Source organism: Eptesicus fuscus, chromosome 21 (genome assembly GCF_027574615.1).
Source record: "Eptesicus fuscus isolate TK198812 chromosome 21, DD_ASM_mEF_20220401, whole genome shotgun sequence".
NCBI classification, from domain to species: Eukaryota; Metazoa; Chordata; class Mammalia; order Chiroptera; family Vespertilionidae; genus Eptesicus; species Eptesicus fuscus.
In genome coordinates this window covers 47,190,319-47,217,019 of record NC_072493.1, presented here as the reverse complement: position 1 = coordinate 47,217,019, position 26,701 = coordinate 47,190,319, and the positions used below count along the sequence as shown (strand labels likewise).

General features: G+C 57.1%; 1 protein-coding gene across 1 annotated transcript; it reads right to left on the bottom strand.

Annotated features, from left to right (window-relative positions):
* Positions 1-1,818: 1,818 nt before the first annotated feature.
* PRKCG (protein kinase C gamma) lies at positions 1,819-23,326 on the bottom strand. Its single transcript, XM_008160681.3, has 18 exons — positions 23,157-23,326; positions 22,818-22,849; positions 21,772-21,854; positions 15,521-15,632; positions 15,222-15,353; positions 14,615-14,771; positions 13,632-13,766; positions 13,407-13,494; positions 13,087-13,116; positions 10,679-10,831; positions 9,868-10,056; positions 8,423-8,514; positions 8,274-8,336; positions 8,020-8,158; positions 5,955-6,035; positions 4,000-4,107; positions 2,326-2,466; positions 1,819-2,085 (listed from the first exon to the last, which is right to left on the bottom strand). The coding sequence occupies exons 1-18, from the start codon at positions 23,324-23,326 to the stop codon at positions 1,897-1,899; spliced, it is 2,094 nt and encodes a 697-aa protein (XP_008158903.1). The 3' UTR covers positions 1,819-1,896.
* Between the last annotated feature and the right edge of the window lie 3,375 nt (positions 23,327-26,701).

Below are 26,701 nucleotides of genomic sequence, written 5' to 3'. Positions count from 1 at the left end.
TGGGGCGGAGCCTGGGTCAGGGCGGGCTGGAGGCAGCGGGAGGGGGCGTCCCGGGCCGGGGTCCCCAGAGCAGCAGGCGGGCGCGGAGCGATCTGGGTCCTGCAGCCGCCGCGGAGCCGGGAGCCGGGCCAGCCCCCCCGCACCCCCTCCCCGCCGTGATGTCAGCGGGGCCACTCTTAAAGGGGCAGGCCGCCCGCCGAGGGTCAGGCGGGGGCTGGGGGCGGCGGACACGGGGTTGGGGGTACCGCGGCGGTGCTGGGGGAGACAGGGGAAGCCCCAGCATCCAACTAGACTGCGTCCCGGAAACCCAAAAGGGATGAAGAGACGCCGGGGTTCCCCGAGGGAGCCCACGAAGCTTTGGGGCTCAGTCCTTCCAAACACACAGACATAGGCACACCATTCGACCGGCCGGCCCCGTCCAGGGACTACATCTCCCAGCAGCCCTCGCGGCGAGGGGCTGCACTTGGGGAAAGGGTCCGCCGCGGTGTCTGCTGGGATGCGTAGTCCCTTTGCACTCCCCTCTCCACTGCCCCCATTCGCAAGTGGGTCAAGGGAAGGAGGCCCGGACCGCGCGTCGGCCTGCCGCCTCTGTCGCTGATCCCGAAGCTCACGGGTTCTGGTCGCTTCGGTTCTGTGTCGTGGGGTCAGTCCCTCTGATCCGATCCCCAGGTGTCTCCGTGGGCGGCTTGCCTTTCATCTCCCCCTCCCCCCAATCAGGACTCCCCAGTGTCTGGGTGCCAGTGTGTGTCTGTGAGCGTGTGCGATGCTCCCGGTAAGTGTGTGAGCTGTCTGTCTGTGCCGGGGTCTCTCCCTGGGCACGTGTGCCCTTCAGTCCTCTTTCAAAGAGGGAGAGAGAGAAACATCCATGATGGGAGAGAATCATGGATCGGCTGCCTCCTGCACGCCCCCCCCACTGGGGATGGAGCCCGCAACCCCGGGCACGTGCCCTTGAACGGAATTGAACCCGGACCCTTCAGTCCGCAGGCGGAAGCTCTATCCACGGAGCCACACCGGCCAGGGCCCTGTCCCTCTGTCTGCCGCCCCCCTCCCGTTCTCTCAGTTTGCTTCTAAGTGCAGTCATTGTCCCACCTCCGCACCCCCTTCCTGCCCCCAGCTTAGAAGAAAACATCCAGACACCTCGGCGTCAGCATCCCAAATTTATTCTCCAGCAGCTGCGGCCAGATGGGAGCGGCAGAGGAGAGGAGCCGGGGGAGTCCCCGAGAGTGGCAGGCGTGGGGTGGGGGCGGGGTTCCGAGCAGGACTGGAGCCATGCACCTGGCAGGCGGGGGGGGGGGGGGGGGGACTGGGATGGGATGGGATAGGAGGGGGGAGTCTAGAAGGAAAGCTGATTGAGAACAGCCGGGGAAAGGCTCCCCGCACCCCCCAGGCATCCCCGGGGCGTGGAAGAGGGCACTGGAGCGCGGGGGCACAGCCTCCCACGGACTCCAGAATAAAGGGGGGGGCGGGGGGCAGAGGGCGGGGCCTCGGAGGGGGGGTTTGTCCTGGAACCCGAGTCTGGAGCAGCCCACCCCATGAGACTGTATCCCAGAATGAAAAAGAAGAATGAGGCAGAGATGCTACCAAGTCGGAGTCTAGAACCCCGTGGAGTGGGGTGGGGTGGGGTTCTGGAACCTGGGGGAACAGAGTCCAGCACGCCGCGGCGGTGGGTGCGAATCTGGGGCTCAGCGCAGCGGCATCTAGAGCAGCGGGAGGCTCTAGAGACTGTGTGGAGTTGGGGCGCCAGGGACGCTTGTAAGGGGCACCCAGCGCCCAAGGGGTAGGGGCGGGGGGGGGGGGCCGGGGAGCAGGGGACCTAGGATTCGGGAGGCGGTGAGGTCGGGCCGAGGCTTGCGCGGCGGAGGGAGCCGTGGGGACACCTAGCGGCGGCGGGTGGGATTACATGACCGGCACCGGCGCCGGGCTGACGGGGCTGCGGGTGTCCGGGTGGACGAAATCGGGGTTCACGAAGGTGAAGCCTTCGAAGTCGGCCTGGTCGATGCTGGCCAGGACCAGGCGGTCCGGCGGGGTCAGCGCGGGCGCCGCCCGCGTGAAGAACTTGTCAAAGTTCTCGCCGCTGCGGCCGCACTGGGAGGCACCGCGAAGGAACCGTGACGCTCTGCCCGCTCCCCGTCCCTGTCTCCGTCCCCCAGATCCATCTCCGGTCTCCTCGGGATCCCTGCACCTCCCTGGGGGCCCTGCGTCTCCCTTCAGGGGTCTCCAGAGAGGAAACCCCGCGCCCCCTCCTCAGATAGGTATTGGGGCTCCTGGGTGCCCCCCACCCCACCCCTCCGGGGACCAAGGTTTGGCTTCTGGATGGCGACCTACCGGGCGGGGCCTGAACGGAGGCGGGATCTCCAACCTCTCCAGCCGCTCCCAGTCGATCCAGCGGAAGAAGCCGTGAGCGCGGATGGTGGGCTCCCCGTCAGGCCCCGAGCCCAGGCGCTTGGCTGGGTGCTTGGTTAGGAACTGTGGGGGACACAGAGAGACGGACGGACAGACAAGTCCCAGACAGGGGCGGGGGGCAAGAGAGGGAGAGAGACAAGGATGGAGGAACAGAGAGACACACACGCATAGAGATCCGAGGACGGAAGAAGAGCAGGGGGGACAGGATGGGGAGGGGGAGAGGAAGGGAGAGAGAGAGAGGGAGAGGGGGGACGAGTGAGAATGGGGTAGATGGAATCCAAGCCCACGGACCCAAGGGCAGACGGAGAAGGAGAGATCAGGGCGTGAGGGTGTGAGGGCCAGAGAAACCCAGAGAGAGGAAGTGGACAAGGACAGAATCAGAGACGGGGGCGGAGGGGCAAAGGGAGAGAGGGAGAGGGGGGGGAGTTGGAGACCCAAGAGACAAACCCCCAGAGAGAGGAACAAAGACCCGCCCGATATGACAGAGAAAGAGGAAGACGGAGACCCAGAATGAGAGGAAGTGGACAAGCGGGGGGGGGGGGGGAGTGAGGATGGGAGAGGGAGAGGAAAAGAGAAAGATTGAAGGCCCTCTCCCCCCCCAAAAAAAAGGGGGTGCAATAGAGATCCAGAGAGAGGAAGAGAACCAGGAGGGAGGGCAGAGACCCCGAGAACACAGGCCACGGAGGAGAGGGGGTTAGGGGACAGAGACCCGGAAGACAAACCCTCAGAGGGAGGCACGTGGACCCCATATGAAGACAGAGACTCAGAAAGAGCGGAGGAGGGAAGTCAGAGAGAGAAGGCCCGAGACCCGGAGTGTGTGCGTGAGTGGGGGAAGGAGAGAGAGAGAGAGAGAGAGAGAGAGAGGACAGAGATGGAAGGGGTAGACAGAGATACCGAAGGACACAGGACAGGGAGAGACATGGAAGCCCCATCATGTGCAGATGGAGGCAGAGGGTGAGACAAACCCAGAGAGAGAGAGAGAGAGTCAGAGAGACATGGAGGCAGGAGCCAGGAGCAGAGGTGCCCCCTCCTGCATTAACTCCAAAAGAGGGGACGAGGCTACAGGGCGCCGATGACCTGCCCAAGACCCCCCGGGGGGACACCTGGCGACTTAGGTTCACCTGGGCCACCTGGCCGTGGAGAGGCAGGCCCTGCCTCCAGCGGGGAGTGGGGCGGGTGGAACAGAGGCCATGCTTGAAGGGGGGTGGTGGGGGGTGGCAGTGGGCAGTCAATTATTGTCACAGTGGTCGGCAAACTCATGAGTCAACAGAGCCAAATACCAACAGCACAATGGTTGAAATTTCTTTTGAGAGCCACATTTTTTAAACTTAAACTTCTTCTAACGCCACATCTTCAAAATAGACTCGCCCAGGCCGTGGTATTTTGTGGAAGAGCCACCCTCCAGGGGCCACAAAGAGCCGCATGTGGCTCGCGAGCCGTGGTTTGCCGACCACGGTCCTAACAAAACCGCCGTGTCATATAAATGGTTTCCAGCAGGCGGGAGCCTCTTTCTAACAACTATGCACGGAGGCTGTGTGGGCAGCCCCGGGGCGCAGGGCTTGTGAGTGGGGACCATCTGGGAGTCGGGGCGCTCACCCCCTTGCAGATGGCCACGGCTTCCCGGGAGAGCGACTTGGGGTAGGTGACGGTTTGTTCCATGATGGCCTGGAACAGCTCCTCCTCGTCCTCGCCATCGAAGGGGGGCTGGGGAAGGAAGTAGAGGGGGTAGCAAGTCAGGCTGACAAACTACCTCTCTCCTCAGCCTCCACACCTCCCTTCCCGACCATGAACACACACACACACACACACACACTCACACACACACACACTCACACACACGCTCACACACACACTCAAACACACACACACACACACTCAAACCACACACACTCACACACACACTCACACACACTCACACACACACTCACACACACATACACACACACACACTCACACACACACTCACACACACATGCACACACACACACACACACACACACACGCACACCCCTCACGTTCTAGGGGAAAATGTGAGCAAACCACCAAAGCTCTATCTCCCCCCCCCCCCAATGCTTTGAGTTCCAGGCTCAGATGCTCTCGGCACCTCTCTGCGGCTCGGGCTCCTGGTATCTGCTATGTAAATCAGCAGGGTGTTGATGAGGCAATATGTCATTTAAACAGAAGCGAGAGAACACTGCAGGGCAAGCTGCACCCGCGTTCTGGTTGGATGAGAGGTCTCCGGTCTTCTGGGGGATAGGAAGAGCCACATCGAGGCAAGGGTTCTTAATGTGGGGCCTAGCGAGGGTTTATTCCATGACGGGGCCCGTCAATTTGCATGGGGGGGGGGGAATGCATCTTTATTTTTTTTAAATGTCTAACTGGAATTTAGCACTCCATTCAATTATGAATGTGGGCGACACGGCAGTCCTGGTGGCTTTGTCGCCAATAGAAATCACAGATATATATAGTTGAGTTGTTGTTGTGGTTTTGTTTTTTTTTTATCACATTAGAGTTGCAGATATCTCAAAATATCGGTTACCTCTGCTTCAGAATTACTGGTAGGTCTTCCCAGTAATTGCAAGATATTACTTCCTATTCCTGCAAGATATTACTATTTAGCCCTGGCAGGTTCGGCTCAGTGGTCAGAGCATACGCCCATGGATGGAAGGGTCATGGATTCGATTCCAGGTCAAGGGCATGCACCTTGGTTGCAGGGCAAGTGCAGGAGGCAACCAATCGATATGTCTCTCTCACATCAATGTTTCTCTCTCTCTCTTCCCCTCCTCCCTCCCTTCCACTCTCTCTAGAAATCAATAGAAAAAAATACCCTTGGGTGAGGATTTAAAAAAAAAAAAAAGATATTACTATTTAGTTCATTAATAGAGCATCACATATACACTGAGTGGCCAGATTATTATGCTCTCTGAACGCATAATAACCTGGCCACTCAGTGTATATCCTATAGAATAAAAGGCTAATATGCAAATTGTCCCCTCGACCAGGCGTTCGACCAGCAGGCAGGCCGGCCAACCGCCCATGTCCCCTCTCCATGGCCAGGCTGGCCAGACCCCACCCATGCACGAATTCATGCACCAGGCCTCTAATATAATATATATATATATACATTCTGAGTGGCCAGATTATTATGCGTTCAGAGGTCATAAGGTCACTCAGTGCATATCCACATCCCAACGTTTAATATTTAGGCAACTGTATATATTGAAATTAGACTTATTTAGTTGGTTAAATTAGATTCAATGAAACTTTTGAAGCACTGGTGATCATATGTGAATATTATTGATTTCCTGTGTAATCCTGTTATTTTATTTTGTGCATTTGAAACATCGTTCTTTGAAGGGGGTGGCATCCTGGGAAGACGGTGCTTCAGGACCACGGACAGCGCTCTCTGGGCAGGCCCTTCCCACCTCTTAGCCCTGCCTTACACTACAGCCTGACACTTCCAGGATTTCCCCAAGATTAAAGGTCATGTAACAGGTGGCGCCCCACTCCGTGTTGCCTTTAGCCCAGTCAGCCTCTCCCCGGCTTCTTACCTGTCCCGCCAACATCTCATACAGCAGAACCCCAAAGGACCACCAGTCGACAGACTTCCCGTAGGGCTGGTAGGCAATGATCTAGGGGGAACGGCGGTAGAGAGAATGGAAGGCAAGAACCCATGCTTTGTGCTTTAAGAAGCATAGGACCCTCTGGCTTCATCCCCTGGACACCCTGCCCACTGTAAGGGTATTCAGTACACAGTGTCCCCACCCAGAATACCGTGGCCAGCTCCGTTCTTTGGGAAATCTGGGGAACAAACTTGACCTTCTTAGGATAGCCCTTGGGTCCCAAATACAAAGGCTATCTCAGGGCCAAGTCACAAGTTCCACCCACCTAGACTATTTAAGTAACTGGACCCTCTCCTTACAGGATCCGGTGCACAAGGGTTCAAATTCAGAGGCCAGAGATTCTTAAATGCATTTCAGAGTCAACTAGGGGACTGTTTAAAAATAGAAATTCCGCCCTAGCTGGTTTGGCTCAGTGGATAGAGCGTCGGCCTGTGGGCTGAAGGGTCCTGGGTTCGATTCCGGTCAAGGGCATATGCAACGGGTTACAGGCTCCATCCCCAGTGGGGGGGCGTGCAGGAGGCGGCCGATCAATGATTCTCCCTCATCATTGATGTTTCCATCTCTCTCTCCCTCTCCCTTCCTCTCTGAAATTAATTTAAAAAATATATTTTTTTTAAATAGAGAAATTCCATCCGGCCAGCGTGGCTCAGTGGTTGAGCGTCGACCTATAAACCAGGAGGCCATGGTTCAATTCCCGGTCAGGGCACATGCCCGAGTCTTGGGCTCAATCCCCAGTGTGGGGTATACAGGAAGCTGCTGATCCATGATACTCTCTCATCATTGATGTTTCTATCCCTCCCTCTCCCTTCCTCTCTGAAATCAATAAAAATATATTAATAATAATAATAATAATAATAATAATAATAATAGAAATTCCCAGCCCCGAAGAATTCCAACCTCAATAGGCCAGAGTCAGAGGCAGGAATGTGTGTGTGTGTTTTCAGAACCTCCCCAGGCGATTCTGATTACCAGCCAGGTTTTGAAACCATTGATCTTGGTTACTCAGGCACTAGCATTGAGTCACCTGGAAAGATCAAAGATGGCACCGCCCACACTACCTCCGCCTCCCACGGAAAAGTGAAGACACGCTATCCACATGCGCAGTCAGAACCTTAGCTCCACCCCTTTACAGAGCCAGAGCATGCCCCGCCCACCTGAATACTCCGGAGGCAGCCCCACAGGCTCAGTGTTCTAGGGGATGGGCCCCATCGTCTCCACCTTCGTAGGACAGTCCAGTGACAGACCCCATTCTCCTGGGGTTCCTAGGAGCTGGTCCCACTCTTTAAGAACGTCCACCCACAGGTCCCGCCCACTCTACCTATTTAGAGACCCAGCTCCACCCACTTTGAATGCTCAGGCCTCTCCTCTCCGAGCTGCTCCATTAGAACACCCACCACTCATGTAAAGATCCCAGGGTCAGCCCTAACCGGTGTGGCTCAGTGGATAGAGCGTCGGCCTGCGGACTGAAGGGTCCCAGGTTCGGTTCCGGTCAAGGGCATGTACCTTGGTTGTGGGCACATCCCCAGTGGGAGGTGTGCAGGAGGCAGCTGATTGATGTTTCTCTCTCATCGATGTTTCTAACTCTCTATCCCTCTCCCTTCCTCTCTGTAAAAAAATCAATAAAATATGTATTTTTTTTAAAAAGATCCCAGGGTCAGCCCTGGCTGGTGTGGCTCAGTGGATAGAACGTCAGCCTGGGGACTGAAGTGTCCTGGGTTCAATTCCGGTCAAGAGCACATGCCCAGGTTGCAGGCTCAATCCCCAGTAGGGGGCGTGCAGGAGGCAGCTGATCCATGATTCTCTCTTATCATTGATGTTTCTCTCTCTCTCTCTCTCTCTCTCTCTCTCTCCCTTCCTCTCTGAAATCAATAAAAAATAAATATATTTTTAAAAAGACCCCAGGGTCAGGTCCCCCGCATTATGAATACTAGACAACCAGCCCCACCCACTCAGCGGCCTCGGAGCGCGCCCAGGGCAGCGGAGTTGGGGTTACCTCGGGGGCTATGTAGTCTGGGGTCCCGCAGAAGGTGCGAGTCGTGTTCCCCGGGAAGACGTTCTCCTTGCACATGCCGAAGTCGGTGATTTTGATGTGTCCTTCGGCATCCAGCATCACGTTGTCCAGTTTCAGGTCCCTGTGGGGCGGGTGGGGTGAGCAGGAACGGAGTCCAATGGGCTAGAGCCCTAAGTCCAAATTCCCTCCCCTCTAGGGGCCTGACACCCTCCGTGGAAAGGCCTGGGGCTGCTCACCGGTAGATGATGCCCTGGTTGTGAAGGAAGAAGAGGCCGATGGCGATTTCTGCTGCGTAGAACCTGGAGGAGGGGGTGGGGTCAGAGGTCAATGGCTGGACCCCCAAGCCTTCCATCTTCCCTCCACCCACACCTTGGCCGAGACTCACGCTGCATGGGGCTCCTTAAACTTGCCCAACTGCTGAATGTGGTACATCAAGTCGCCCCCGGTGACATACTCCATCACAAAATACAGGCGATCCTGGGGGGAGGGGGAGGGGGCGGGTCTTAGAGGCAAGGACATGCCCATCAGCCAGTCCATGCCAGCCTGTGCGCCCAGCACTGGAAGTGAGCCGAGCTGTCTTTCTAAATGGGTGGTTCCTATTCACTGAGACAAACTGAAAGGCTGGGGGTCCACCCAATCAGAAAGCCAGAGCAACTAGCCCCGCCCACCATGACCCAAAATATTCTAACAAGGCCGACCCCATGCCCTGTTACTCAGAACTACAGGTGTTCTGGTCCCGTCCTCTCAGAACTGAAGTTTGAGAATTGAAGAAGAAGAAGAAGAAGAAGAAGAAGAAGAAGAAAGAAGAGGAGGAGGAAGGAAAGGAGGAGGAGAAGGAAGAGATCCACCATTTACTGGAATCCTAAACCTCGATCACGCCCACTCACACACACATGCAGCAGTTCTGGCCACCTGTTAGGAGCCAACAGGAACAGGCCTCACCTGCAAGTGATGATACTGATAATGATCTATATAATAAAAGGCAAATATGCAAATCGACTGAATGGCGGAATGACCGGTCGCTATGATGCCCACTGACCACCAGGGGGCAGACACTCAACGCAGGAGCTGCCCCCTGGTGGTCAGTGCACTCCCACAGGGGGAGCACCGCTCAGCCAGAAGCCCTGAGCCGGGCTCCCGGCTGGTGAGCACAGCAGCGGTGGCGGGAGCCTCTCCCACCTCCGCGGCAGCACTAAGGATGTGCAACTGATGACTTAGGGGCCTAAGCCATCAGCTGAACATCCCCCAAGGGCTCCCAGACTGCAAGAGGGCGCAGGTTGGGCTGAGGGACCCACCCCCCAAGTGCACGAATTTTGTGCACTAGGCCTCTAGTAATAATATAAAGATCCGGGAAGCTGGCCCCGCCCCTCAGAGCTCTTGGAAGTAGAGTGACGCCCTCTCAAACCCTTGACAGTTCAGCCTCCTTGTCCCATTCCAGGATACTGGGAAATCCTTCTTTTTGATGAGTCCTTCATTCAGAATCCAAGAGTGACGTGACCTACTCTCCGAGCTGGGCACACCCACTCAAAAGACATTCTTCACGCACTCCTTCACTCAACAACCCTTCACTCAAAAACACCCACTCAACACTCAAGGCCGAGCTCGCTGGGGCCACGCCCACACAGGATCCACCCGGCTGGCCCCGCCCACTAGGGGGGCTCATCCAGCTGGCCCCGCCCACGCAGGGCCCATCCGGCTGGCCACGCCCATTCAGAGCATGAAGCTCTTCGCCTTGACTTAAGCTCAGAACCCTGGAGCAGGTGCCTGATCCATCTCGGGGTGGGGGGTGAGGCGGGGCTCTGGAGCCAGCCTCGCCCCCTCCCTCCTTACCGGGGTCTGGAAGGTGGAGTGGAGCTGGGTGAGGAAGTGGGGCCGGCCCCCCGGGCCTCGGCCCCCCAGAGCCAGCACGCGCTTCTCCACCAGGGTGCAGTCCACGTCATCATCCTGAACGATGACGTCCTTCTTCAGGATCTTGATGGCGTAGAGCTCCTCGGAGCCCCTCCGCTCCGCCAGCATCACCTGGCACAGAGGCCCAAAGGCCCAGTCGGTCTTGGGACACCCCCGGGGTGCAGGTCCCTGGCCCTCCCTTTTGGGGACACAGAGAAACAAAACCTCTGGCCCTTCCTCTCCCTCTCAAGGTGCCCTGCCTTTGCCAACCACTGCCTCAGGGAAACCAATCCTGATCTTTCTTTTTTAAAATTGTTATGGTTTGGCTCAGTGGATAGGCCATTGGCCTGCAGACTGAAGGGTCCCAGGTTCGATTCTGGGTAAGGGCACAGGCCCGGGTTGCGGGCTCGATCCCCAGTAGGGAGCATGCAGGAGGCCACCGATCAATGATTCTCTCTCATCATTGATGTTTCTATCTCTCTCTCCCTCTCCCTTCCTCTCTGAAATCAATAAAACTATATTCAAAATCAAAATAAAATTTTATTGAGTTTATCTGAGCTAAACTGAAGTCATAGGCCGTGGAGAAAGATCTCAAATGCTCTGCAATTCACATCTTCATGTTTCTCCTCTCCAGGGACCCGAAGGTCCCCATCCAACCCTCTTCGGGGACTCAGTCGTATTCCTGGCTGACGACCGGAAGTGTGACCGCCCTCCAGACACCCTCCCCTGCCCCCCAGAGCCCCGGGAATCCGACCTTCCCAAAGCTGCCTTTTCCTAGAACCATGAGGAAGCTGAAGTCGGAGATGTGCAGACGTCCCGGGCTCGCCCCGAAGAAACAGCGCTTGGAGTCGGTGGGACTAGGGGACGGGGAGGGGATGGGAGAGGACGAAGGACCCATCCGCACGCGCTGCGAGAAAGGGAGAGACCCCGAGGTAGTCAGATCCCCCACGGGGACAGGGGGTGCCCCTGAGAGAGACAGCATCCAGCCCTAGTCGGTGTGGCTCAGTGAATAGAGCTTCCGCCTGCGGAATGAAGGGTCCTGGGTTCCGTTCCAGTCAATGGCACATGGATGCAGGCTCGATCTCCAGTAGGGGGCGTGCAGGAGGCAGATGACCAATGATTCTCTCTCATTGTTGATGTTTCTCTCTCTCTCTCCCTCCCTCTCCCTTCCTCTCTGAAATCAATAAAAAAATATATTTAAAAAAAAAAAAAAGAGAGAGACAGAGAGAGACAGCATCCAAGAATGAAAAGGGTGGGGAGATACCTAGCCGGTTTGGCTCAATGGATAGAGTGTCGGCCTGCGGACTGAAGGGTCCCAGGTTCGATTCTGGTCAAGGGCATGTGCCTGGGTTTCGGGCTTGATCCCCAGTAGGGTGTGTGCAGGAGGCAGCCAATCAATGATTCTCTCTCATCATGGATGTTTCAATCTCTCTCTCTCTCTCCCTTCCTCTCTCTAAAATCAATAAAAATATATATATTTTTTTTAAAGAAGAAAAGGGTGGGGAGAGATGGAGCGAAAATAAAAGTTGTCCCTGCCCACTGCTTGGCTTAAGAACTTTCTATGACTTTCCAGAGCCAGAGGGTTTATTTATTATTGAAATAACCCTTCGAGAGCTTACTATATGCCATTAAGCCTCTGGAAAACCCTGTTAGCACCTCACCCCACCCCACCCACTTTTAGAGAAGAGGAAGCTGGCGCAGAGATGGTAAGTAACTTGCCCCAAGTCACATGGCGGAGAAAAAGCAGAGCCAGAAATCAAAGTCCATTAGCGGCAGATTCTGTCTGCCTCCTTCCTGTTTCTCCACCATCACCCAGCACGTGGCCTGGAACACAAGCGGGTCTCAGCCAGAGGGTGTTGGATGGAGGGCGGTCTCAGGAATGCAGTTCCTACCGCTCAACCTTCAGAGCAGACCCGGAGTCTGAACATCCTCACAGCCCCTGTGCCCTGGGCCTGCGGCTCCACCTGTGTGGTCACCGTAGCCGTCTCCCTCCTCCCACCCCTAGCCTCAACACAGAGGCAGTCATCTTGTTTAAATCGAAACCATCTCAGGCCACTTCGGATGCCTTCCCATCTCACTCAGTTTAAAAGCCAAAATCCTTCCAATGAATGACAAGGCTCCCTCCACCATCTTCCCTCTCTGACTTCACCTCCTGTTCTCCCCCACCTCAGGGCCTTTGCACGTGCTGTTCCCTCTGCCCAGAAGGCTCTCCTCCTCACTTCTTTGCCACCAGGCCCTTTCTCAGTGAACCTTTCTCTGCTTACTGCAGTTAAAACCACAAACACTCCTCCTAGGACACTCCCTACCCTCCTTAATGTGTATTTTTCTCCACATCGCTCATTGATTGCTAACATATTATCATTTATTTTGTTTCGCGTCTTTCTCAATGTGAAGCCCCATGGGGGCAGGAATGTTTTTCTCTCCTGTTCCCTGCTCTATCCCCGGTGACGAGGGCCATGCCTTACCCACAGAGGGGCTTGACAAAACGTTTTATGAAAGGGTAAGAGAGGGAGAAAGCATTCCTTCTTTGGCCTGGCTTCCCTCTCCTTTGCTGGGGAACCCTGCACGTCCTCCAGGCCCCGCCTCTCTGGGAAGCTTTCTCTGATTCTCCCAGGCAGGGCCAGGTACTTCCAGGACCTCCCTGGTGCCCAGTGCCCGAGGCCCTCCATTAGCAAACATATTCCTTCTGCAGGTGAATTTCTCTGTAGCTTTTTCCAACACTGAAAGAGGAGATGCCAGAACAAGGCTTGGCTTATGTGACACCTCAGTGAGTAAAGGAATGGAGGAGAGCGAGGTCACCGTGATAAATAGATAGAAAAACTCCAGGATCAGTTCTGGTGGCACCTCCACAGGGAAGTCCCCCCTGACTACCTCCCTCCCAAAAAAAACAACAACAAAAACTGGGTTAGTCTGTGCCTCTTTAGTGCCCTGGACTCCGATTTAGCACATCATCCTGGGATTTAAGTATCATATCTGTGACTGTGTGCCTACCTTGGGGAGTTACCTGAGAGTCAGGGTCACTTAGGACTACTCAGCAAGCACAACCCTGCCACCAAGTATGTGTTCGGCCCATGTGTGTGGAAATGAAGACGGATATTAGGGGAGAGAGACACAGATGCCAGGAATGAAACTGTCTCCATTCCAGGTCTCAGCTCCACTCACCTCATAGAGTTCCAGGGGGTAGTTACAGGCCTGGGGGGAGGGAGAAAGCCAGAGTCAGAGCCCCAGGGAGGTAGGAGACTGCCCTGGAGCAGGAGGTGGGAACCCCCCACCCCCACCCCAAACCCCCAAGCCGCAGGGATGAATAGGAACTCGAATTCCCATCAGACCTTGAGGCAGGAATCCCTTAGAAAAGCCAAGGAAGGAGCCCCAGGGTCTTCTGGGAATTGTAGTCCCAGGACCAGTAGGTGTTTGGGAAAGGGCAGCTCTGAACTTAAGGGGGGTGGGGCTGGGCTTTCCGTGGGGAAGCCGGGTCCGGGTACCTCAAACTTCTGGAGGAGGCTGCAGTTGTCCGCATCAGCCACGGGTACATTGTAGTATTCGCCCTCCTCCTGGTTCAGCAACTTGTACCTGACATACAGAGGCAGACACAGATGGAGAGAGGGTGAGATAAGGAGAGGGGACGGCGGAGAGAAGGGTGTTGGCCTGCAGGAGGGAGCCACACCCAGGGGGAGGTGGGCCCGCCCGCCGCCCACCGCGGCCCTCACCAGCCGTCCACCGGCGCCTTGAGCAGCTCGGACACCCCGAAGGACATGGCGCCCATGAAGTCGTTGCGCGAGGTCCGGTCCCAGTCCCACACCTCCACGCTGAGCCTGCGCTCCACGTCCCCCGGCTTCAGGTTGCTGCGGGGAGGGGGGCAGAGTGAGGGGCCCAGCTGGGCGCTGCCCCGCTCCGCGCCCCCGTTCCCTGCTGAGTAGGAGGCTCAGCCAGAGAGCTGGGGTCTGTGACCTGTCTTCCCGCAGGGGTTCCCTCTTCCCACACCAGGGCCTACCCGGAGGGCTCTCCCTGACTCCCTCAGTCCGGCCCCTTCCCGTACCTGCCCCAGGTCTGTCCCTCCAGGTGTCTGTCCTATTCCAGGTGTCTGTCCCTTCAGGTCTCTCTGTCCCTGTCTGTCAGTTGGCTTCTCTTTCTTTCCCTGCCACCCGACCACCCATCACACCACCCCTCTGCTCCCAAACTCCTCTGTTCTGTTTGTCTCCTTCTAGGGCTCTCTCTCTCTCTCATTGATTTTAGGGAGAGAGGAAGACAAAGACAGAAATATCGATTTGTTGTTCCCATCATTTATGCATTCCTTGGTTGCTTCTTGTATGTGTCCTGACCAGGGACCAAACCCACAGCCTTGGCGTATCAGGACGATGCTCCAACCAACTGAGCTATCCGGCCATGGCTCTCTCTCTCTCTCTCTCTCTCTCTCTCTCTCTCTCTCTCTCTTGCCTCCTCCGCTCTCCCTCACTCCGTCTCACTCTCAAGCGGGGGCTTTGATGATGAGTGAACACACAGATGTCTGTCTCTCAGCTTCCGTGTCTCCATTCCTCTCCCCCAACCACTAGATTGCCTTCTCTGCTCTTTCCTGGGCGTTCCCTCCGCCCTAGCCCCTCCCACCAGCTGCTCTCCGGGGGGCGTGGGAGCCCCCAGGGCCCTCAGATCCTCCTCGGCCGGCCGTCGCGGCCTCCCCTGCACCGAGGCTCACAACACAAAGGTCTCGTTCCACACGGGGTTCAGCGTGGCTTTCACGGTCCGGGTCTTCTGTTTGGTCAGGTTCCGCGGGTCTGGGATGAGCTTCAGTTTCACATACGGGTCGGACAGACCGTTGGGGTCCATGGGGATGAGGTTCCGGGCCTCACCGACTGCGCGGGGAGGGGAAGGAGGGTAGATGGGGTTAGAGACCCAGGAAGAGGCCCCTAGCCCACCCCTCAGTCAGCAAGGAGACCTCCAAACTCTCGGCCGCCTTTCTCTTGGCCCGGGAGCCCCCAGTACCCAGAAGACAGGGCATAGAGCCCTTTGCCCCGAAATCGGACCTTCCTCCGTTAGGACCCAGGAGCCAGGACCTGGCCGTTCTCTCACGCCCTCCCTCCCAAGGACCTTGACCTCTCGCGTGGCCATTAAAAGGGGCTGAAAGTTGCCAGGGTCAAGGCTGGAGATGGGGCGGCCAGCTCGAAGGGGCGTGGCCGGGTGGTGCTAGCCCCTGGAGGCGGGGCCCGGTGTGGGCGTGGCCTCCTATAAGGGCGTGGTCTTTCCCAGAGGGGCGTGGCCTTCTGGGTCTTGTGTGGGCGGGGCCTAGAGGGGCGTGGCCTCACCCGTGATGTGGATCTCGTCCGCCGTCGGAGCCCGGATTTCCAGCTGCAGGCGCCCGCGGCGCTCCGTGTGGTCCACGCCGCACAGGGAGGGCACGCTGCGCACACAGCGCCGGTGCACGTTCATCTCGCAACCTGCGGGCGAAGCGGGGACAAAACCAGGGGTAGCGCTTCAGGCCCCGCCCGGGACCCGGGACCCGAGCCTCCACTCCCCGGCAGGTCCCCAAAGCCAGAGGCTGCGCTGCGGGAGGGGCCCCAGATGCGCCGGTTCCGGCTGGAGCCGCGAGCGCAGACTCACTCACAGGAGCACTTCATGCCCTGGTGCACCAGCCCGTACAGCAGGGAGCCGCAGTGGTCGCAGAAGGTCGGGCTGCTGTAGCTGTGCAGGCGGAACTTGTGCTTGTTCCGGGGGTCCTGGGGGCACAGAGGGGCCGGTCAGAGGGCGGGCAGGGGTGTCCGAACCCCCGAGAGCAGCCCTTGGGGCTCTTCCTCCTGCCTGGCTCTCCCAGTCTCCCTGGGGCTCCGCCTCACTCTCCTTCATTCTCAGCATTTTATTGAGCAGCTACTGTGTGCCAGGCTCTGTTCTAGGTGCCGGGACCCAGCCGTGAACAAAACAAATTAAAACACCTGTCCACCTACAGCCAACGTGATACTTAATGGGCAAAAACGAAAAGCGTTTCCCTTAAAATCGGAAACAAGATAGTCAAGATCGTACTGTAAGTCCTAGCCACAGCCATCAGCCAAGGAGAAGCCAGGAGAGGCATCCAGATTGGAAAGGAGGATGTAAAACTGCCACTATTCGCAGATGACATGATATTGTACGTAGAAAACCCTAAAGACTCCACCGAAAAACCACTAGATCTAGTAAATGAATTCGGTAACGTAGCAGGATACGATCTGCCACAGTAAAGTGGCAGATCTGTACAAAATTAATATCCAGAAATTGGTGGCATTTTTAATTTCTTTTTTGCTTGTTAATCCTCACCCGAGGATATTTTTCCATTGACTTTTACTTTTTATTATTTTTAATTTTTAAACTTTTAAAAAATATATATTTTTTATTGATTTCACAGAGGATGGCGGGGGGAGAGAGAGAGAGAGAGAAACATCAATGATGAGATGGAATCATGGATCAGCTGCCTCCTGCCTGCCCCACACTGGGGATTGAACCCGAAACCAGGCATGTGCCCTGACCGGGAATCAAACCTAGGACCTTCTGGTTCATAGGTCAATGCTCAACCACTGAGCCACACTGGCCAGGCTTCCATTGATTTTTAGAGAGTGAAAGGGAGGAGGAGAGACACAGAGAGAGAAACATCAATGTGAGAGAGTCACATCAATTGGTTGCCTCCCACACGCACCCTGACCAGGTCCGGGGATCAAGCCCACAACCAAGGTGCATGCCTTTGACCAGAAATGAACCCGGGACCCTTCAGTCCGTAGGTCAATGCTCTATCCACTGAGCCAAACCAGGCTAGGGCAATTCCTATTTTTAATAAAAACCAAAACAGTCCTATCCACATGAGCTTTGCTTTCCAGTGGAAGGAGACAGAAAATAAGCATGATAAGTAAATTACATTGTATTGTGGATGGTAATAGGTGCTCTGGAGAAAAATGAAGTAAGGAAGGGGCTGGACAGGATTGGGGGGGGATATAGGGGGGTGCTGAAATTTGAAATAATGGACAACCAGAAGGCATTACTAACAAACAAGGTGGCATTTAGGATATGCCTGAAGGAGGTGGGGCTTCCAAAGTCCCGTAACCCCTACAACTACACCTCACACAGGCTGTTTTTTGAGGGCTTGTGGTCCACTATGAGCTCCTGATCATTCACTGTCAGTCTCTGTCACTGCCTGCTGACAATCTGCCTTCTCTGGGCCCTTGGTGGGATGGAGAATCTGACCTATCAGTTATAGGGCCCCAAGCGTCCTACATGAAAGATTAAGTGTAAACCACACAGCAGGTCCAGAGTGTTAAGTGTGCTCAGTACTGCTACTCGTATGCTGTGGTGGTTGTCAGGGATTTCATTTTTTTAACATTTATTTTATTATTTTTATTATTATTATTATTCTTTTAATCCTCACCCGAGGATATTTTTCCATTGATTTTTAGAGAGAGTGGAAGAGAGAGAAAGACAGAGAAAAATATCGATGTGAGAGAAACACATCGAATGGTTGCCTCCTGCAGGTGCTGGGACCAGGGCCCGGGCGGTGGAGGAGCCTGCAACCAAGGTCTGAGGTACATGCCCTTGACCGGAATCAAACCCGAGACCTTTTGGTCCACAGGGCGATGCTCTATCCACTGAGCCAAACCGGCCAGGGCATTATCAGTGATTTTACTGCAGCCCCCACATAGCTCCGAATAAGAGCTAGGCCATTTATTTCCAAGCTGTGTGATTTGGGGCAAGTTCATGTCCAATTGTGAGCCATAGTGCCCTTCTCTGCCCAGTGGAAATAAACAATCTATATCTTGAAGTGTTGCTAACTGTCTAGAGTCCAATTAAGCGAGAATTTAGGGCACCAGGAAAGCACTCTCCCTCCACCACCCCCCGCCCCCCAAGGTCGCAGTGTTAAATCATCTGATGTTTGCCTTTTGCGAAGTATGCACGGCAAGAGCTATCGGAGGGTGAACATTCAGGACGCGCCCGGACTTCTATGCACTTGGCAGGTTAGCGGCGGTCCTATGTCGGCGGAGACTTGGGTGGCAGGGGGGTGCGGGCGGCGGCCTCGATCCCTTTCAGTGCTCTGGCTTCTGAAGATGTTCAGCTGAGGCTGAATCAAAGGGCGCCTGCCTGCCGAACGGGATGCTGGGAGTGAACGCCCTCAGCAGGGTGGCCGGCACACACAGGCCCAGGGGCAGACGCTGTGATTATTCTCAAGGTGAAAGTGACTTATGCAAAGGGGACAGCGCTGGGCTCCAGGGAGAGGAGTCAGGGTCCACATTTCAACGCTGCCCACTCCCCAGCTGTGTGGGCCCCAGGCCCTTCCGGAGACCCAGGCTTCCTTCCTATAAAGTGTGTGTTTGGGTGTGTGTGTGTGTGTGTGGTTGGGGGGGAGGAGGGGGAGGGTAGCTGTTTGGCTCAGTGGATAGAGCATTGGCTTGCGGACTAAAGGGTCCCGGGTTCCATTCTGGTCAAGGGCACATGCTCGAGTTGCGGGGGCCTGCAGGAGGCAGCCATCCATGGTTCTCTCTCATCATTGATGTTTCTATCTCTCCCTTCTTCTCTGAAGTCATGGAGATGTATTTAAATAAACAAACAAATAAATGAATAAAATGGGGGCGTCAGGGAAGTGAGCCGTCCCTGCAAGGGGTTTTGTGAAGACTACACTGAGTGGCCAGATTATTTTGACCTCTGAACGCATAATAATCTGGCCACTCAGTATATATATTAGAGGCCCGGTGCATGAATTCGTGCATGGGTGGGGTCCGGCCAGCCTGGCCAGGGGGAGGGGACATGGGCGGTTGGCCGGCCTGCCTGCTGGTCGAACTCCTGGTCGAGGGGACAATTTGCATATTAGCCTTTTATTCTATAGGCTATACACTGAGTGGCCAGGTTATTATGCGTTCAGAGATCATCATCATCTGGCCACTCCGTGTAAATGAAGTCATGCTTGTGAGGCCCTTAGCACTTAAGCCTTTGACCCATGTTACTTACGAGATCGGACGCACTAAGAAGCCCGGCCGGCGTGGCTCGGTGGTTGCAAGTCGACCTATGAACCAGGAGGTCAAGGTTCAATTCCTAATCAGGGCACATGCCTGGGTTGTAGGCTCGATCCCCAGTGGGGGGCGTGCATGAGGCAGCCAATCAGTGATTCTCTCTCATCACTGATGTTTCTCTCTCTCTCTCTCTCTCTCTCTCTCTCTCTCTCTCTCCCTCTCCCTTCCTCTCTGAAATCAGTAAATGAATATATATGCATTAAGAAGAGTCCTGACTAGTGTGGCTCAGTTGGCTGGGCGTTATTCCAGAGCAGTGAAGAGTTGCTAGTTCGATTCTGGTCAGGGGACATGCCTGGGTTGAGTTGTGGGCTCGATCCCCAGTAGCGGGTGTGCAGGAGGCAACTGATGGCTGTTTCGCTCTGGCATCAATGTTTGTCTTCCTCCCTCTCCTTTCCTTTCTCTCTAGAAATCAATAACAAATCTTCCTTTTTAAAGCATGAAGAAAAATGACGCCAGATGGATGTAGAGGAAAGACTACCTCCTCACCATTCCCCTCTGTTCCGGCAACAGTAATAACTTTAACAACGACAGTAACTCACATTTCGTCTCTTGCCATGGGCCAGGCACAGTCCCACGTCTTTGACTCATTTGCTTCTCAAAACGATCCTATGAGGTGGGCATGAGGATCTAGCTCCCTCGGTTTACAGGTGAGGAACCGGGGGGCGCAGAGAGGTAAGCTACCTTCTGGAAGGTCACAGAACCCACACGTGGTGGAGCTGTGATTTGAGCCCAGGCGTCTGGCTTGGGGGTCTCTGCTCAGATGAGGACAGGACCAGTACCGAACCCGATAAGCTGTTCTGCAGATTCAATCCTACACTATTCACCATCCCTGCCGAGTGTGCGCCCTGAACACGGGATAAATCCGTGGCGTTGGCAGAGGAGGTGGGCAGGGAGGTGGGAGGGGGGGGCTGATTGATAACATTTATAGGTGCTGGTAGACAGTGGTGCTCAATACATGTTCTATGAAGTCACATCTTCTATGGGAACTTCCATTTTCTCCCTTGACAAGCTGGCAAAATTACTCACAGATGTCTCTGTGTGTGGCTGTGTGTCTCTCTGCCTCTTTCTCCATCTGCTCATCACAAAACCATCTCTAACCTGGAGTCAAACCCTGCGCTAGGCTCTCCCCCCGCCTGATTTCACTGAACTGTCAGAACAAGCCTGGGACGGCTAGCTTTCCTCGACCGGGGAGGCAGAGACTGACCACGTGTGGCAATTTAAGTTTAAATTTAGAGTTCCCTCCCTCGGGCACGCAGCCCCTCTCAAGTGCTCGCTGGCGGGGAGGCGGTGGCTTCAGGCTTGGACACACAGACAGGAATGTCCATCACCACAGAGGACGCCACTGCTCAACGCTAGCGGGTCGGCCCCACTTTAGAGGGGAAGTGGGGGAGGGGACTGGGGCTCAGAGAAAAGAGCCCCAAAGCCAGACAGAATGAAGAGAGGATCAGGGACGGGCTGTTCTTGTGAGGCCCTGAGGTGTGGGGCTGGGAGGGAGAGAGAATTGTAGGTATCTGTGTGTGCATACATAAAAAGCTATATGCACGTGTACGCACATGGGGATCTATATATCTCGGTGTGTGCACATGGGGAAGTGTATATGCACACGTGTGCACGTGGGGACCTGTACATGCAGGTGCGTGCACATGGGTTCCTGTATGTATAAGTGTGTGTGCACATGGGGACCTGTATGTATAAGTGTGTGCACATGGAGACCTGTGTGTATAAGTGTGTGTGCACATGGGGACCTGTATGTATAAGTGTGTGTGCACATGGGGATCTGTATGTATAAGTGTGTGTGCACATGGGGATCTGTATGTATAAGTGTGTGTGCACCTGGGGAACTGTATATGCAGATGTCTTTGCACACGGGGATCTGTATGTATAAGTGTGTGCACATGGAGACCTGTGTGTATAAGTGTGTGTGCACATGGGGGTCTGTATATGCAGGTGTGCGTGCACATGGAGACTGTATAGGTAGGTGTGCGTGCACGTGGAGGATCTGTGTATGCACGTGTGTGTGCACATGGGGAACTGTATATGCAGGTGTGTGTGCACATGAGGGATCTGTATGTATAAGTGCGTGCACATGGAGACTTGTGTGTACAAGCATGTGTGCACGTGGGGAACTGTATACGCAGGTGTGTGTGCACATGGAGACTGTATATGTAGGTGGTTGTGCACAGGGGGGATGTGCATATGTGTGTGCGCGCACTGGGGATCTGTGTACGCACGTGTGTGTGCATGTGTATTGCAGGATCTCTCTGGGCCTCCCTCTCTCAGACCTCGGCTGTGTTCCATACCCACCATTTTCTGTTCTCGGCTCTCTGCGTACCTGCACCCCTGTCTCTCTGTCTCCGGCCTTGTCTGCCTCTCCACGTCCCCTTTGCCTCCTTCCTGTGTGTTGCTGTCTCTCTCTCTCTCTTTCCCTCTCTCTCTTTCTCAATCTGAGTCTCTATCTTTTCCTGCATCTCTGAGGTTCTCTCTTCTTATCTCAGCATCCGGGGCCTGCATCACATTTATCTCCCTCGGCCCCCTCAGCTCGGTTGTTAAATCTCTTGAGCACTGGCTCACAGCCCCTCCCGCCAGCGCCAGTCCTTCACCCCCTCGCCCCTGCCTTCCCTCTGTCCCCCACCTGTGTCCCCAGCCTGGCTCAGTCCCCTCTGATTCCCCCTTTCCAGGCCAAGGGCAGGGAATCTGGGCCAGCCTGGCTCCCCCTATCTCTCCAGCCCCCCTCCCCTCCCAGCCTTAAAAATAGCAGGAGAAATTGGGACGGACGCCTAGGGGGTGAGGGCGGGGCGCGGCCCGAGGAGGAGTAACCAGGTGTGTGGGCACTCACGTCCGTCTGGGGGCCCTTGCCAGCGCCTGGACACTCGAAGGTCACAAATTCGTGGCATCGGCGATGCACCACAAAGCTGCAGACTGGAGGCGAGAATCAGAGACACACAGAGATGGGCAGAGACCCCCGGGGACGGGAAATCAGAAAGAGAGGGACCCCCGACAGGAAGAACGCCCGCGAGGCACAACCCTGCCTCAGAGAGTTCAATGGAGAGTAAATCAGAGAGGCTTCCCGGGCAGAGAGGAGATGGAGAGACTGGGAGATGGAAATTCAAGACAGAAAGGGAGAATCGGAGCATCACAGAGAGAAATGCAGAGCACAGGGGCTGGCGGGTACACACAGAGACAGAGACAGAGACAGAGACAGAGACAGAGACAGAGACAGAGGGAGAGAGAGAAAGAGACACAGAGAGAACAGGATCCCACAGACGGACGCAGGCCCCAGAGGGAGAAGAGAAGGAGAGAAGGGCGCAGGCAGGGAGAGGAGAGAGAGGAAGCCCACAGACAGGTCCTGGACGGAACGGAGAGCAGCAACTTGGGCAGAAGTGAGTCTGGGGGCGCCGCTGCGGCCGCCCCCTCCCTGACTCACTCTGTTCCCAGCCTGGCAGCTGGTGCTTTAGGACTCGCCCCCCCCCTCTCCGCCCCCCTCTCACTGCGGGCCCCACCCGGCCCCCCCACCCGCCCGTGGCTGACCCCACCCGGCCTGCCCCTGCCTGGGACCGGTGGATGTTGTCATGGTGACGACGGCAGCCTGGGGGGGGGGGTGTTGGTAGGGCTCTGACTTTGCATCCTCAGCCCCCCTCCCCTTCCCAATCTCCCTGTTCCCATGGCAACAGATTCTCCAAATATCTGTCCCCACCTGGAGCCGGCCAAGGGCGGGGCCCCCAGCACCACCTCCGCGGGGCCCCGCCGGCTGAGCCGCCTCCCCGCCACACCCCCCGCCCCGGGCTCCCCCGCGCCTCTCGGGGGACCAGAGAGCACGTGTGTCCAGCAGCCTGGGCTGCGGGCCCCGGCCTGCCCCCTCCTGAGGGTCCCGGCTCTTCTTACCTTGGCATTGCAGGCCCTGCTTTCCGATCCCCCTGCGAGGGGCAAGGATCCGAGGTCAGGGCAGACAAGGGGAGCCTGGGCCCCCCCACATCGGCGAGCCACGGGCGGCCTCTGACCCTCCTCCCCCGGGAGCCAGGCGTCTAAGCCCCAGCCCCCTCCTCTTTCTAGAACCCAGACCTTCTGGCCCCCAGCCCCTCCTCCCTCAGGAGCCCAGGACCCTCAGCACCTCCTCCTTCTGGACCCCCTCCCCCCAGCCTAGGACCCGCAGCCAGGATGACAGCCCCCCCTTTCCTCGTTCCTCGGGGCCCCCGTGGGGCAGGGGTCCCGCCCCGTGCTCACCAGATGAAGTCGGTGCAGTGGCTGCAGAAGGTTGGCTGCTTGAAGAAGCGGGCGGTGAACTTGTGGCTCTTGACTTCGTGCACCACCTTCTGCCTCAGGGCCCCCTTTCTGCAAAACAGGGGCCGGGGGCCCCCCTCGGAATCGCCTCCGCCGGGGCCCAGGCCCGCCATGGCCCCAGGAACGCCGCACGGGCCAGGTGCCCGCCTCGCCGGGGGAACAGGTGGAAGGGCCGGGAGCCGGCGCCTCGGGAAAGCCGAGGAGCCGCGGGGAGACCCCGAGGAGGGGAGGAGAGGGGCGAGGCGCCCCGGGGAGCGGCCGTGCGGGGCGGGCGGCGGGCCCCCGGGCGCGGCTGCGGGGAGCGGGCGAGCGGGGCGCGGAGCCCGGGGCAGGGGCGCGCGCAGCCGGCGGCACGGGCGGCGGCGGTGGGAGCCTGGGCTCCGGCACCTGCTGAAATGTGGGAGCCCCGGGTGGGGGGAGGCGTTGCCATGACGACCGGGGGGCGGGGTTTCGGCTTAAAGGCGTCCCCCTCCCTCCACGTCGGACCCACGTCCAAAACACCCTCCCCCTGCTCCCCCACAAAACACACGTGCGCGCCCCGCACCCGCCGGGGGCTGGCTGGAGGGAGGGGCGTCCTCGGAGCGGCGCCCTCCCCCACCCCCATCTGTCGCCCGGCCCCAATCCAGCGCCTCCCGGCTCCCGGCACCCCGGCACCCCTCGGATCGCTGTGTCTCTCCGGCTGTGACACGCTGGTTCGATGCCCAAACTTTGCGCTCGGGGCGGGGACCCAGCCAGCGGCGCACCGGGAAGCCGGGTGTCTCGGACACCACCCCGAGTCTTGACTTTTCTCTCGGGGCCTCTTAGCTTCCCGGTCTCTGCCTCCCCTCCCCCTGGGGGTGTCGCTCTCGGCGGCGGCTCCTCCCCGTGGGTTCCTGGCGCGCGCCCGCTCTCTCTGCTGTTGCCTGGGGGTTGTTGTTGGTTTTGGGTTTGTGTTTTGGGGGGGGGCGGGGGGGTTGGTTTTTTGGTTTTTCGTTCTTGGTCTCTGAGCGTTTCTCTTTCTCTGTTTTCTCCCGTCTGCGTCCGTCACTCATCCTGTGGGCGCCTCTCTGGGCCTCGGGTGGGGGTCACTCCCTAAATGTCTCTCAGTGACTGGGGGTGTCTCTGTCAATCACTCCCGCTGTGTCTTTCTCTAGGAGTTCATTTCTCTCTCAACCTTGGCCATCTTTTTTTTTTTTTTTCCCCCTCTTTTTTTAAAGATATTTCAGAGTGCCCTAACCGGTGTGGCTCAGTGGATAGAGCGTCGGCCTGCGGAGTGAAGGGTCCCGGGTTCGATTCCGGTCAAGGGCATGTACCTTGGTTGCGGGCACATCCCCAGTGTGGGGTGTGCAGGAGGCAGCTGGTCGGTGTTTCTCTCTCATCGATGTTTCTAGCTCTCTATCTCTCTCCCTTCCTCTCTGTAAAAAATCAATAAAATATATTTTTTTAAAAAGATATTTCAGAGAAAGGAGAGAGAGAGAGAGAGAGAGAGAGAGAAACATCAATGATGAGAGAGACTCATTGACTGGCTGCCTCCTGCACGCCCCACACTGGGGATCGCAATCCGGGCATGTGCCCTGACTGGGAATCGAACCCGGGACCCCTTGGTCCATGGGACGACGGCCGCGTCCCCGTCTTTGTAAATGCATCTTGTCTCCGTCCCTCAGTTCGCTGCTTGCCTCTTCCTCTCTCGTGCATTGCCTCTCTTAACCCAATCCCTCCTTCTGTTCCTGGGGGCGGGGGGGTGTCTCTCCCTCTCTCCCCCCATCTTTCTCCCTTTCTCGCCCACTTCTACCTGTGTCTCTGACTCTATGAATCTCTCTTTGCACCTTGGGGTGGGGTCTCTCCCTCCCTCCAGGTCTTGCTGTGATTCAGTCCCTGTCCCTCTCTGGCTCTGGAGTTCTCTGCGCAGCTGCTCAAGGGTTTGGGGGGGGGGCGGGGGGGGGTGTCTCTCGAAACGTGAACGTCGGCCCTGCGGGTCTCCTCCTGCCGCCGCCACCCCGCCCGCCCCCGTCCCCTCCACCTGCGTCCCTCTCTGGTCTTGCTCCTTCCCTCCCGCCAGGTCGCGCTGGGAGCCCTGCTGTTGCCAAGGGCAACCATGGCCCGCCCTCGGTTTGCGGGGCGCAATGCATCCTGGGACTCGTAGTCCAAGCCTGCGGACCGCCTGTTTTCCCTACACGGCTGAGAACTTCCTCTCCCGGCATGCTCCGCGAGGCGGAGCGGGGCGCTGGGGCGGCGCCTGGGGACTTGGGGGTGCCCACCGCACTTGGTTTGGGACTTTTGGGGGTCGTGGTCCGCCTTCCCGAAGCCAAAGGGGAGGGGAGACAATCCGAATCCGTTCCCAACCCCTCAACATGGGGTCCTCTGGCCTTCCAGCCATCCCCGGGTCCGCCGTGCCCCAGAGCAGATGGGGGTGGGGGTGGCCCTGAAAACTGTTCTCGGAATCCCACAGCACTGGGTCCCAGGGCTCCCGGGGTCCTCCCCGGTCATCTACGTCTCACCCCCGAGTTTTAGAGCGGGTCTCTCCGGCGCCTTCCAGAAGGGGTTCGTGAATGGGATGCGGGTGGGGAGGAGACGCCCTTTGGGGAGGTGGGGGTTGGTACAGGTCAGTTCTGGGGTGGACACTGCAGAGATCAAAAGGCTGTCCCTCGCCCTAGCTGGTTTGGTTCAGGGGATTGACCTGCGGACTAAAGGGTTCCAGGTTCCATTCCCGTCAAGGGCACATGCTCTGGTTGTGGGCTCGACCCCCAGTAGGGGGCGTGCGCCATCAATGATTCTCTCTCATCATTGACATTTCTCTCCCTTCCTCTCTGAAATCAATAAAAATGTATTTATTTTTATTTTTTTTAAAAGAGGCTATCCCTCACGTAAAGGGGTGTCCCTGTTCCAGTCAGCCCTTCCCCTTCCGGCGAGACCCTCCCCTCCTTTGCAGCTTCTCTGCCCGTTTTGCAGGTGTACGTGCAGAAAATGGGCGGCAGGATCCTGGAATTTCCCAGGATTTCTACGGTGCTTATAATTCTCCTCAGGCTGGAGAAACCCGCAGGGTGACCTGCTGTGGGACCGAGTCCTTTGATCATATCGAGGTCGCCATTCTCCAGGTGTGACGGGGGGCTCGGAACTGAGCGTAGGGATGTAGGCAGGGTCATCCTGAAGGCCTTGGATGCCGGGCCCAGCGGCTTTGGTATTAATTACCCAGAGGCAAGGCGGGGTGGGATATGGAAGGATATGTGCAGGGGAGGGCCGGATCCCACCCGGATGCTGAGAGCACCCTCAAGGCCAAGGTGGTCCGGAGGTAGGATGGTCAAGGAGGGGGCTGGGTCAATTCCTGGGTGCAACCAAGTGAGGCGTGGGCTGGGTCAGGAGCCCGGAGAAGGGCAGATACAAATAGCACGTAGGGACCTCGCCGGTGTGGCTCTGTGGGTGGAGGGCAGGCCTGTGGACGGATGGGTCCCAGGTGGGATCCCAGGTCAAGGGCACATGCCCAGGTTGCAGGCTCCATCCCCACTAGGGGG

What these genes read in the sequence shown, in the direction of transcription:
- PRKCG (XM_008160681.3), bottom strand. Translation starts at nt 23,326, where the DNA reads ATGGCGGGCCTGGGCCCCGGCGGAGGCGATTCCGAGGGGGGCCCCCGG. An exon ending in GAAAAGGCAGCTTTGGGAAG is followed by an intron (nt 10,057 to 10,678) that starts GTCGGATTCCCG and finishes CCTCTGTGCCAG; the next exon opens with GTGATGCTGGCGGAGCGGAG. An exon ending in CTCCGTTCAGGCCCCGCCCG is followed by an intron (nt 2,086 to 2,325) that starts GTAGGTCGCCAT and finishes GGTGCCTCCCAG; the next exon opens with TGCGGCCGCAGCGGCGAGAA.